Consider the following 13399-nt stretch of genomic DNA (forward strand, 5'->3'; position numbering starts at 1 on the left):
GCTGTCAAATAAATTAGAAAAACACAAAAAAAGACCAAGAAAAATTTTCAACCAACCAAATTTTCCGATCGCACGAAACCCATAAATATAGCGGCAAGATGGGCGAATTCAACAGCTGGCTGAGCTCGAAACTGAAATCTTCCAACGCGGATGAGAGTGTGTTTGGCTCCTACATAACCGGCATCCTCGAAGGAGATGAAAACGATGAGGACAAAATGGAAGCATTGGAGGGTATTCTCAGCGCAATCATTGTACGTTAACTCTTTGTTCTAGTATTGGGAAAAATGTTCGCCGTGCCTGTGCCAGCGGACGCACCGTGCGCCATCAGCAACCATCAATGTGGGAGGAAGGCCAGCATCTCATTTTCCGTTTGTCTCTGTTCCTTTGTTTGCTGTTTTGTTTGGGGCTGGCCCCGGGACGGTAGGAAACAGATCTGGAACCGTTCATCAAAGAAATACTCGACAAGTGGAAGATTTGCCACGACCGAGAGTCGGCCACCGGTACCGGTTCCTTCAAACCGACGATGGACGTTGAAGTGCGTCTGGCCAAACTGTTGGAGGGACAAAAATTGGCCACCAAGGTAGAAGAGCGCGAATACACCGAAGAGGAACGGCGAATCAAGGAGCAGATACTGTCACAATACAGCCAGGTGAGTGCGGCACGGCGTGTGGCACTTTTATCACGGCACAATCACGAGATCTGTTTTTCAGCTCTCCGAAAGCGATCATGAAGATGCCGACGAGGAAGGGGGGGCTAGTTCTTCCGATCCGAAGCTGGTCAAAAACACAAACTTTGCAGATGTACTGGCTCTGGCCAAAGAGAAACGTGAGCAGGCGAAACTAGAGAGCCAGCAAAAGAAGGAAAAGGACAAGCAGGATCGAGAGAAGCAACGGCAGTTGCGCGAAGAAAAGAAAGAAAAGCGAAAAACCGTCAAAGGTGAACGGAGGCGGTAGCAACAACAGTTAGTACGGTTTTTTATTGTTTCAATCGAGCACTGTGCCAGTGCCTGATGTTCTCTCCCTCCCTGTGTTCCCTCCTGAGTGATGCAAAATATACGAAACTACGGAAATATACGGATTGTAGGCTTCAGATCGGTTATTATCCAAAAATGTACATCAGCATAATTTTCCGATGAGCCGCATGAAAACCCATATTAACTATTAACTCACATGGGCTTTAAATTTTTATAATCATTAAAAAAAACTTTCAAAACACCGAAAACTGAGCTACGTCAGCTTTTCGAGTAGTTCACTCTTTTTCCATCTCATTCACGCAGTTTCGGAATTCGGGCTCGACTGCTCGACTGCTCAATAATCGGCCATATTCGTTTTGATTCGTCGTCGTATTCGCAACCAATCGGCCGTAGAGTTGAGTGTTGAGTTTTGTGGGCCCGTTTTTCTGCTACGACAAAACTCGCTGTTTATTTAACGTTTCGGAAGGCGCGTTTGTGATTCGCGGAAAGTCGTTACGGTGAACTATTTCTGTGCAACGAAAACCGCAGCCTGAAAACGCAAAAACATTGGCCGCGCACCGTCGTCATCGCAGTCGCAGTCGCTGGATCGAGATTTTTCACCTACACCTACTTCCCCCCCCACTCTGTGCGTAGGGGCTCAGATTTGTGTCCGTGTGTCCGTTTACCAAAACACGCCTCAGTTAACAGCACCAGTGCTAGAGTGTGGGGTACGAAACAATTGTTTCCTTTTCTGTTGTATGGCGTGTTGCGTAGTGGCTCCCTAATTACCTCAATTCGAGCGAACCGTGAGGCCGCGAGTGAAGAATTGCGCAAACGGACGACGGGACGAAGCACCCCCAAAACAAAGGTCCTAAAAGTACCATCTCATACTCCGCTCCGGGAAGCAGGTTTCTTCCCGTCTCCGGTCTCCGGTTGCCCTGCTGCCTTTGGTGTCAAACTTGGCGAGAAACGTAAAACACAGTGCAGTGTGTTGTCGATCCCCGGGCTGTTGTTGTTGTGTGCGTAAAGCGCATGTTTCTGTGTATGTGTGTGTCTGAGGGGCCCAAAAAAGGATAAGTAGTTTGGCCCAAGGCCCAATGCTGTCACCGCAGACACAATAGTGCCGTCTAGTTGTGAGAGTGTGCGTTTACGGTATCGTTCTGTGAGACAACAAGTATCAACACAGGCTCCGGTGAGCCACTGGAATAGATCGGCCCACCGTGGAAAGTCAAACCCGAAAGCCGAAATGCATTGCCTACTAAGTGTGATGATTGCAGCAATGACGATGGATACAGGACGACGGTTCTTGTTCTGGGAATGTGTTGACGGCCGTTGACGCAGTGTTCGTAGTAGGCGTAGTGCTCGAGTGCAAGAGTGTGCGGTGAGCGACAGTGTGCAATGTTTGGGCGACGTACCTGTGCGTGACGGAATCGGTAGAAGAAAGGAAAAACGAGTATTCCGGAACCTACCTTCGCTTCGTGAGCCCGCCAGCCTCTCTGTTCATAATATTTATGTTTTCCGTAGCGCATCCGTGCGTGAATCTGGCGAGTGGTAGTGTGACTTCGTGTGTTTTTTGTGCCCGTTTCTTGAGTGTTTGTGTTTGGCGTCGCAGCCCTGTGTTTACTGTACGAAACGGTTCTACAACGGAGCGAGCAAATTGTTGTGAAACGCAGAAATAAATCGCACTATCAAACACCCGAATACGTTTGCTGACATTCGAACGAAGCGCCGGAAACGCTGAGTGTTAGTTACTTTGGTTGCTTTGACAGTGAGAGGCTTGCGAAAGACCCTTGGAAACGCTGGGGACCGCCGATCGGATCCTTTTCTTCGCTGGAATAGCATGCAAATAAACCGCAAAGGTAAGTTCAGCAAAGGGCCCGAAATGTCGCACATTTTCCGGATAGCTGGCCGGTTGGCCGCGCCGATGTGTCGTGTGTAATAAATAAACAAAAACAAACACCCACACACACACACACACACACACACACACACACACACACACACAAGGGAGCGGTGTTGTGGGTGGTGCAGTGCCTTAGCCGGAGTTTTCAAGGATCGCATCGTCCGGTATTTGTTATCGGTGGAATAATTGGTTCGCTCCTCCGAACCGGACTTTTCCTTTTGCGTTTTTTTGCGTTGCACGACACGCACGGATCCTTCGGTCGGACATGATCGATTTGTGTGCTCTGCCTTGTGCGTACTGTTGTGGCTTCGTGTGCGTGCACGCGCTGAGAATTGATTTAGTAGTTGGCTATGTTTATTTTCTTTTAATTTTTTTTCTACAAGCTTTCCTTTTTCCTTCGCTCGCTCGCTAGTAGCGGGTGTGCTGGTGTGCGTGCGTAGTTATGTTCATGGGAGCATAAAAGAGCGGCGGCGGCGGCGCGGCGACGGGGCGATGTATTATTATTTAGGAATGATTCAAGATTCGTTCTCTCACTCTCGCGCACGCCAGCATGGTGCTCTCTCTCTCGGGTCTTTGCTGCTATCCCTCTCTCTCTCTCTCTCGCTGTTGTGTTTCTTGCTCGTGGTTACACAATTTTTCCTCGAGCTTTCGCTCGGGGGGTTTTTATTTCGAGCAGCTCCACCACCCCAACACCGTTCGAGCACTTTTCCCCTGAAAAGTGACACCGAGAAACGTAGGATGATAGGTCGTGATTTTCAATTTCATGCGACACACGGAATGCGATAATAGCAGGCGGTGTTACTAGGGGCTGGTGATAAAGTTAAAAAAGCGTTATTTTGAATCTTCTTGCAATTGCTGTGCGCAATTGCCGATTTAGTGAGCAATTTTTTTTAAAATTCAGCTTCTAATAACTTCTAGTTTCTAGCAAACTACTACACAATAGTTTAACATTTTACGTCTTTTTATCGAACGTCGAGCGAACCAATGGGATTGCGGTGAAAATTTAACGAAACAAAATCAAAAAAAAGAATTACGTAATTTACCAAGCGCAACATACCAACACAGAACCGGTTGCGTTGGCATTTTATTTCACTCGTATTCAACTCTCTCTCTCTCTCTCTCTCCCGTTTGCCGACGGTTTATAGTTGGTTGGTAGTATTGCGGACTCCACTACTATGATAGACGCACTACCACTGTAGACGGGGGGTGGTGGGTCGGGCTGGTTGACGCGGCAACAACGCGGTAAACGCAAGCCCCACACAATATGCTCCACTCTTCTGTGTATTATGGCGCATAATAACATACATTTGCCAAGAGTACTCAGTGCCCATTATCGTAGCGTTTGAAGCCATCTGCTGGCAATCTACGTTTTTGCCAGTCACTCACACACACAGGCGCCTGTCCGCCCGGCGGAGTGTTCTCATTCAATCCGGGGGGAGGGCCATTCTCTCACTTTGCGAAACACAGTGAAACTCGCGAGTACCATTGCAAGATCACCACGAGAGGGCGCTGCCGTACCGGAGTTTGCAATGGTGTGAGTGCCGACGTCAAAACCCCCACCGCCCGTCGCATCCTTGATGGGGTGGTGTGGGTGTTTGTAGTTTTGTTTTGAAACGAAAGCCCTTTGAAGAGGATATAAATTAAATTTCTTTCGATCGTTCGGGTTCGGTGGAGGAATCCTGTCTGTCGTAGCCCCGCAGCCATTCTATTTCTAAGACCCACTACGCTTTCACGTGCCGTGCGTTGGCAAATGGCAAAAACAGTAGAACGTAGATAGAGGTGGCTCATCTTAATTTAACACATGGAATGCGTGTGCCCCATTGGCTGCCACGGTCGCCATGGTGCTGCTGCTGGTGGTGATAAATGATTTAAAAATAGTAAGGATCGCGCGGCGCAGATGCGTATAATTTTTCGCGTTGCCCCGCAAGCGCAGACAACATATGAGGGTGGCCAAGAATCTCACCGACCGTTGAATTGAATTTTCGCTTTCTATTCCGCAAATATTTTCCCGCTTCGCGATGGGCCCGAGAGACTGTTGCTGCCGGCCTGCGCGTGTGCCCTTCAATGCTCAGCTGTTTTTCGGGTGGGATTTCCGGGGAGCGCACATGATGTGGATATGCCACCAGCTACCTACCAGCTGGCCAAACAGCCTCTTCACCCCCCCAAAACACATGGCCAAGAGTGGGAAAGAGAGCTAGGAAGAGAGAGAGAGAGCGTGCCTCAATCTGGCATTGGCACCGTTTCCACGGCTAACGGGGGTCAGCGATGTACTTGCAAAGGGGTAGTGTGTTTCGGCAGGCTGGCGATCCGCCGAATGCCTTATGCTAATTAATATGATTAATTAGCTAATGGCGCGGGGGGATATGTATTACGTGTAAGGTGGGCTAGTGGGCGCTTGGTTGCAGAAAAAAGAAGCACGGCACGACTTTATGACCACCGTAAATCAAGTGATAACATTCGTTTCACCACGCGGCCTTGCCGTGTGAGCATTTTTGCTGCGTTTTTGCGGCATAGTTGCGGCGCATCGGAGAGGACTATGCGCCCAGGGAGATTCTTGCGCGTTGCCGCGCCTAGTGCATTCCAAGGAGGAGGAGGAGGCCCTTGGCTGATGGCGATTAGCATTTGGAGTGTTACGTTGGCATGCCGATTTGAAGAAATTAAACAATCGTACGGTGAAATGAAATTATCATCAATCGGGGACCGGGTGGGAAAAGGCCGTCAGCTAGTGAAACTGCGCAGTACTTGCCGAATAGGCGGGGGCTAGGCGGGCGAATGGACTAAAATCTTGTTTCGGCAAACTTCGAACGTATCGAAAAAGGTTGATCGACCTGTTAGTATTAATGATTTATTTGTATTGTAGGTTAGTATCACCACCTTGACGTACATTAAGCTAATAGTCCGAACAGTCGACTAGCTAAACATATTAACTCTAAATAATCGTAGAGCATTCGGTCCTTCTAAGAACATTTTAAATCGTTGATGTGACGTTGATTACCTGACGGGTAGCCCCGAGGTGCCCGGCAGCCCACTACTAACATGTCCTGGGAAAAAATACGACGGGTGCTGTTATGTTGCGTGAAAATGGTCCTGGCATAGCATAACCGCAATGTATCGATTGATATCGATTAATGTGGGTGCCGGTTTTCTTTATTATTCATGGTGAGAGTGGAACCATTTCGGATCGACCTGCCGAAACTTTTATCACCCAACCCAGAGGAAACATGAGCTCCCGTCGTTGGCGTCTAATCCTTCCCGGTACGATGAGGCACCTTGTGTTGGCGGAGTCTCTCGGAAAGCGCTGAGAAAATTTAGAGTTTGCCCGGCCCGGCCGGCGATACTCATTGATATTCTAGCCAGCTGCTCAAACAAACTATTTCCTCTATTTGGGTCAATGATGAGTGCCGCGTTTAGTGTGTTTAGCGTGCCTCGCTGAAGGTGGCAGCGTGGGTTTCTTTATTTTACAAGCCTTGAGCTCACCGCCCAACTACTCCGAAGCGGTAAACAGTGTGTTATTGGTAGGTGTTTCAGCGGCAAACTCGACGAACGCGGGGAAAATTGCCACGTGTGCTGTGCCGTGCTGCGTTGGAAGCAACATTGGAGTAATCTGCTCCGCTTCTTAAGACGCTGCTGGGCTTCTATATGGTCGACTTCCGATGCTTGACGCGTGTTCTCGAGGGCATCGCCGGTTTATCGGTGGATCCGTCGCCGGTGGCATGTGCTATCGGACCACACCGACAGACGGTCAACGCCAGCTGTCCGCTTAATTGATTGAAATGAGCTTTGCGCAAGTTTCGCCAGGTTTTCTGTCTGGATTTGCGTTGACATGGAAATGGAGCAGGCAACAATAATCTACGACCTCGCCACCGTGCAACTTCGGCGGGTCCATCTGCGAAGAAACTAACCACTTCTCTTTCCACCTGCTCGCCACGCGGTGAGGTACCGCGTGGTCTCGGCAGTAATATGTATGCTAACGCTAACCCTTACCCCGAGCCGCTCCGACGATCGTTTTTCAATGTTTGATCCCATCTTGCGGTCCGACTCTTTTATGGGAAGCTCGCCGGAAGCCGACAAGCAGGTCCGTTGTTGGAAACAATATTTGATGAGCACAGTAAATGATGGTTCTTTCGAAAGTCATAAATTCAATTTTGACCATTTGGGAGCAACCTGAACACGCCCGAAGGCTACGCACCCGAAGGCAACGCTGTACAATGCGGGGAATTGATTGATTTGGGGGAGAAGCCACCGGTTACATCGGAGGAGGGTGTGTGATCTTTCGAAATATTCAGTTGTATTACCGTTTTTTGAATATGGTGCAATATGTTTTTGAAACACTATCGCGAGAAGCATTTTAACTTGACGCCATTTGCGATACAAAAAGGCTGCAAGGTAATTAAATACTAGTTTTATTTCGTAACTATGTGAATTGCAAATTATGCGCTGCATGAACAAATAAACTTAGTACTTGATGACCTGTCGCATAAATAAGGATTGGGGCTCAGTTAAAGCATCTCCAAAGGCGGCGTTCTTTGTTTTCCTATTATTATAGATGGGGACGTTCGTTTCTGATATACGATCTTCTTCGTTTATCGATCGAGTTTTCCAGCACCTTCACTCGGCGGGTGCGTTGTCAAGTCATGCTTGCCGATTCATTTGGGCGGCTCGCACCGAAAGGAACCGAATTTATAATGAAATAATTAAGGATATAATACAATAAAACGTCAATCTAATGAGAATAAATCATTTTCAGTCGTCTCGCTCATTCGCTCTCGCAGGGTCCATACTGTTTCCTTCACTTCCGTTTTGCGAGCCATTTTTTTTTTGGTCGTTTTCGCGCATCAACCTTCGACTCCTAATTCCAACTCACCCGCCTCGTTCCCGTCATGTTTTCTATGTTTTGTTTATCGCTATTTTGAGCAGCTGGTTTTGGGGCGGTAGCGGGTTTGATCGTACGCCTTTACTTTCCTGTCCGTTTATTTCCCCATAGCCCCATGTGTGACACGTTGATCGGTTCGCGTTTGTTTTTTTTTTCATTTGCCGCGATCTGTCCCGGTGAGCGATTCTTCTGCAAAGGGGCGCAGGCAGCATAGGCTCCACGGCTGTGTCTGTATCTGTAGTTTTGTGTGGACGTGTTCCGCGGACGTGCTGTGCACGGAGAGAGCGAATCTCTTTCAGGGTCTCTGCCCATTTGGATCCCGCCTCTTACTCTGCGTCTTATGGGTTCTGCATCTCTCGGTGATTCATTTCGTGGTGTTTTGTGTTTTCCGTTTACGGAACTGCCACCATAAATAATATTAACATGCGCATTCGATTCACATTCTTGTCGTCGGCCAACCCGGCACAGGACGGCGGGACGCTGTCGTCAGCCGTTGCGGAAGGTGTTTTGCTCGACCCGGGGTGATTGGGCATAGTGTTTAGATGTTTTTTTCTATCCCATGTTTTGCATGCCTTGTTTCGTGTTGAGCTTTTTGCCTGCTAATGCACGATTCCTGTTGTTGCTACGCGGAGTGTAGAGGTCAGGGACTCTGTGAAATCGATAAAAGACTACACAAAAAGAAAGTTTTCCTATTCTAAAACTTTAACATTCCTTGAGAATACAACATAAAACATACACTAATTTGTGGCTGAAGGCATACAAAATAATCATAAATCCTATGCACTATTTGCCAATGAGCAGCCGTGGCCCAGAGCTCATTTGCTCATTTCCTTTTTATTTCGGCTTTATTGTGGCTTGGTTGTATGTCAAAAATATCCCGAAATTCGAGGAATAGAGAAACTCCAAAAATATTTATTCGTCGTACCACACATAAGGATAGGCTCCAGTTTTGTTGTAGCAAGGGCGCTGATGTGGGTTTGACTGCTGCTCAAAGGATTTAAATTAGTGGGAATTTTTGTAACATGTTCCGCGCTGTGATGGGATGCGATACGCTGGTTGTTAGCCCGTGGAGGAATTTGATGATTTTTTGCATGTATCGTTTTGTTTTGCTGCAGCTGGCTTGGTGCATCTTTTTTATGCATGTTTAAAATCAATTTAGAAGGAAAATGTGTTTTTGCTAGCCCACACGACGTAGAAAGTGGAACGAGCCGTTTTGTGTAAAATAAAGACAATCCCGTTAGATCCGGATCTGATTTGAATATGATATATTCAACTTTTTATAGTATGTTGGAATCAGAAGGATCAGTAAAATGAATCAATTCGATGGTGCTTCGAGTTAGTCATTCTTCTTCATCATATTTCTTTGTTCCGCGTAAATTGCGTTGTTAAAAAAATATGTTTTACAGTATCTCAAAGGCACCAATAATTGCCTGCCCCCGTGTCCGGAGCAGCTTTTTGATACTTTGTTTTTCTCTCGATTAACAAAAAAGACGAAATTGCAAGTCACGGTGGTGTTGCTGAGTGCTCTATACCAGTACTGTCCAGTAAATGGCCTGGCCAGTATACCTCACTTGTTAGCCTTTCCATGGCCAGACATTGCCTTGGACCACCCGTGTACCGTACGATTGATTCCTTTTCGGGAGCTTTCGGTGAGTGTTTTTTTAAATCCTCGACGAACGGACGAAGCCCTAAGCAATCGTTGCTATTTGAGCAATTGCCTTAAAAAATTGTTTTGTAAATTTTTACTCTCCAACTTGATGATTCGCTTTTTATTTGCTTTCCATTAGGTTTTAATACATTTTCTACCAATCACAACAGAACGCGTGACTGCCTCCCTTCTGGTGTAGGCACATGTGATCACGGGAACCCACGTCGCTGCGTATGATTTTAAAACTGTTCCTACCAGCTGAACCTTCATGCGGTCGAGACAGGGTCAAAGCCAACGTCAAGAACATGGTCCGCCGCGCACGGCCGCCCTAGCGAGAGAGAGAGAGAGGCACATGGTCCGTGCGAAACAGAAACGTTTGGTGGCCACCAAAATCCGCAACATATGGGACCAACTGACCGCGCGCGAGACGTTCACCGCCGAGGTTTCGGACGCAACCGCACACCACCACTTGGACTCACGCGATCGCGGCGTACTTATGGTCTCTCTCTCCGACTCTGTCTCCATCTCTTTTTCGTTCAAGAAACTGCTGATGGGCCGCGAACACGCGAATCTCTGGCATACACAATTATACGAGCATCGGAAGCCGGTGGGTTCGGCCGAGCGCGAGCATAAGGCAGAACGGTGGAGCGAGTAGTCTGCGTAGTCGAGATCAGTTGGGCCAGTGATCGGTGGGATTGCCAGCAAAAATCCCAATTTGTGTGTTTGCTTGATGCTTACAACACAACTGCAGCTGAACCGCAAAATGATGCTGCGGGAGTCTCGTGGCATTAGGAGGAGGTAGCAGCGATTAGAACAGCAATATAAAGGGCCTACAGAATACCGAGCGAGCTTATCTGCTGCGTGGTCGCGGTAACTCGTGTACATGGTGCGCGCTACGCAAGTGCGCGTTTCACTGCGCGCGGTGTTCTAATGCCTTCTAGTGTCCGGCCGGTGCTGCCGGTATGGTTGTGTGCGTACACGCGTATACCACGGATGAACGGTATCCACGGATCATCCGTTGGTCTCGGTCCGCTTTTGAAGCCAACCTGAAGCCAACAGCCGGTGTGATTAGCGTTCACGGGGAAAGGGAACAGAGCACAGGTTTATGGCGTCCTCCGTTCGGGTTTGAAACCCACAAAGTTGCAAACCCCACAATCAAACCTTTTTGCCAGTTACAACCAGCCGGAAGTGGCTCGCTCTCGCGGGGTTTCGTTGTTTTTTGTGGGATGTTTTTAAACCCCGAACCGTGGCCACGATGCACGGATTTAATACCTTAATCTAGATAGGTAATGGTTGCAAGGCAATCTTAAAGCCATCGCTCGCATATACTATTGCGACCAAAAAGTATCGCTTATAATTTGAAACATCTGTATTTTGTCTTTGTCGTCACTTTTAAAGGGCTTCCTTTGCTCTTATTTTGGGAACGGTCCGAAAAGTCAATTTTTGGAATATCATTCAACACATTCTTCATTTTTGTTCCTATCTCCACCATTGACTGTTTAAAGTTGTCCTCGAAGCAGTCTCTTGATGTTAGTGAATTGCCACAAGCTGGTCACGAAAATGGGATGCAAAAACATCCCGAGGATCTTGAGCCAAGAATTGTTCCTAAACAAATCCCTCCTTTTTTGACACACAGCATTACGCTCATTTTCCAATTAAAGGTTTACCTTTATCAATCTAGAGCAACTTGAACCCCATAAACGCTTTTTGGCTATCTTGAGCTTTTTGAACCCCATTGACGACAATTCTGCTTACTAAACTAACCAACGAAGTGGAAATTAGCTTCTATGGAATGAGCTTTTCAAATATCGTACCGTTTCAGTTGAAGACTCTCCACTTTGGAGTTAGTTTGGAATAAGTTTGTAATATTTCCCCATTTTCTGCAAGCAAAGTTGTATTTTATACTTAAATTTTATGATTCAACCTTTCAAATAAATGTTCAAGCATCGAAAAATATGTAGCCTTTTTTGTTATGACCCACCCTATTTAGTATTTTGTTGACAGTTTGCTCGGCTGGAGATAATTCAGAATGCACCCCAAACCACGATAATCGAAGACAATCCGTTACTTTTTGGCCACATTACCTTCCGGATAACTTGCGGCCTTCCTTAACGAGGGTGTTTTACATTCACGCCCTTTATGAAACAGTAAATCAGGAAGTATCAAGATGGCAACGTGTTTAAATCGTCTAATCCTAAATCATTCGTAATATCGTAACATAATGTTGCCTTTCAGTGCGTTCGTAAACATCATTTGTAATTGTTTTCGCTCTCTTGCTACCGGCCCTCTCAAATCACAAGAACCAGTTCCGATTCCGACTTTACGTTCTGCCGAACCGGTCGAAGTGTGGTGTGTGGCCACAAACGTCAAAATTGCGTGACGCGCGAATATGTTTACAGACCCCCAGAAACGGCAAGTAGGTGTGGGGGGTCGTTTCAGCCCCGTGATCGATGTCTGATCTCGCGCCATCGTCCATTCTCCATGGTCGTCACGATTCGAATGGGACACACTACCAGGCAGACAGCAGCAGCGCGAGGAGATTATTGTTGGTGCGTTGCGCGAACCGTGTTAAGGACCTATGCAAGGTCGATGGTTTAAGCGTCAGCATCGGCCTCTCGCAAATGCGCCACCCGTCACCAACACATACGGGGCCTCCTCATGAGTGTTGCGCGAGTTACACCGCATGCCCGTATGCGTGATCGAAACCCTCCCGAAAGGCGACTAGTTTTGCCAGGTTTTAACCCCCGACAGGTAAAACGTACACAAACTACACTCGTGTTTGCGTGTGGAGGTTTCCAATTTTGTGTCGGATGAGCTCCAACCTTCGCGCGGCTCGGCGGATGAATCAGCGCGCGGCGCGAATCGCGCGAGGGTTCTCACGTGTTAATTATAGTTCGCGTCGTGGCGGAAGGCACCCAGGCACTCAGGCTCCCTGCTGCTGCTGATCGGCGGCGGCGGAAGCGCATCATCTGGGGCGATGGGAGCTGTAAACAAAACCCGCCGCTGCTGACGAGGCGGTTAGCTCCCGGTTCTTGTTTGTCGCACTGTCGGTGGCCGGGCTTTCGCCTGAACCCACCTTGAGAAAATGCTTATCAGCATATGTGTGTTCGCGACTGTCGTCCTTGCGATGCACCGTGCGCGCTGTTTTATGTGGTGTGTTATTCGAGGAACAAACTGACGGGAGAAAGCTACACTCGGTCGGTCGCTTTGTTTGGCTGTTGGCGCATCTTTTGTTCTTGGAGAACATTTCCCTTCCCGGCATGGCAGCGTACCAGTGCCGCCAGTTGCCTTGAGCATCGTCCGAAACATAACGCCCTCCTGCGCCTCCGTCAGCGTCATCGGGTTTCTGCGGGCGCGCCATGTAACCATCATAACCACAAAGCCACGCTTGAAATTGCACAATGCGGCCCGGGTCTGCCATTGCGCAAAAATAAGAACTTCCAAGCGTCGTCTTCGTAGCGCAAACAGAGCGATGATGCCGCAAGCAGCGCCACTGTGTCGTTTGTCGATTGGAGAAGAATCTGAGACCAAAACCACAGCCCATCGTCATCGGCAGCAGACACCGTCGTCGGTGCGGCAGTTGCATCGGAGCAATCTGACACACCATTATCACCCGATGGGGCTGACTTGACTGACTAATGCGCATCCCATTTTGGTGGTTGATTAGGCAACGAGCGCGGTCATCCCTGTCGCTGGGTGTCGCACACATACCCCAGAACGAATGCGATGTCAGCGCAATGCTGTGTGCTCTACTTCACATCCTTCCCCAGTGAATCGGTTCCACCTAGCAAACTGGATCGAAGGGCCCAGGATGGATCCATTACCTATCCCAAGGATCTAACAGAAGTCAGCTGCTTAGTGGCCTCTGCATGTAGGATGCTGGAACCAGTCTGTAATAGGATGAAATTGTCAGCAGCGAGCCATAGTGGTTGCAATTTACAGAGACACATTAACCCCCATTTAACTCCCCACTTGCTCTCTTGCTTCGGTCATTATTATACAGCGTAATTGTTTTTTGAGTTT

General features: G+C 48.1%; 2 protein-coding genes across 2 annotated transcripts in view; both read left to right on the forward strand.

Annotated features, from left to right (window-relative positions):
* The first annotated feature begins 35 nt into the window (after positions 1-35).
* LOC131210246 (coiled-coil domain-containing protein 43) lies at positions 36-1092 on the forward strand. The gene is made up of 3 exons (XM_058203459.1): positions 36-251; positions 425-649; positions 711-1092. Exons 1-3 carry the CDS (start codon positions 99-101, stop codon positions 951-953), a joined length of 621 nt encoding a protein of 206 aa, XP_058059442.1. The 5' UTR covers positions 36-98; the 3' UTR covers positions 954-1092.
* A 1701-nt stretch (positions 1093-2793) lies between these two features.
* LOC131210428 (nuclear receptor coactivator 2) overlaps positions 2794-13399 on the forward strand; it is a 127002-nt gene continuing 116396 nt past the window's right edge. The window contains 1 exon segment of the mRNA XM_058203676.1: positions 2794-2811. The gene's annotated coding sequence lies outside the window, so the exon portion shown is untranslated.

The sequence above is a fragment of the Anopheles bellator genome, chromosome 2, assembly GCF_943735745.2.
Source record: "Anopheles bellator chromosome 2, idAnoBellAS_SP24_06.2, whole genome shotgun sequence".
Classification (NCBI taxonomy): domain Eukaryota; kingdom Metazoa; phylum Arthropoda; class Insecta; order Diptera; family Culicidae; genus Anopheles; species Anopheles bellator.

Coding starts and splice junctions, on each gene's coding strand:
- LOC131210246 (XM_058203459.1), top strand. CDS start 99: ATGGGCGAATTCAACAGCTGGCTGAGCTCGAAACTGAAATCTTCCAAC. Junction 252..424: donor GTATTCTCAGCGCAATCATT/GTACGTTAACTC, acceptor CCGGGACGGTAG/GAAACAGATCTGGAACCGTT. Junction 650..710: donor TACTGTCACAATACAGCCAG/GTGAGTGCGGCA, acceptor TCTGTTTTTCAG/CTCTCCGAAAGCGATCATGA.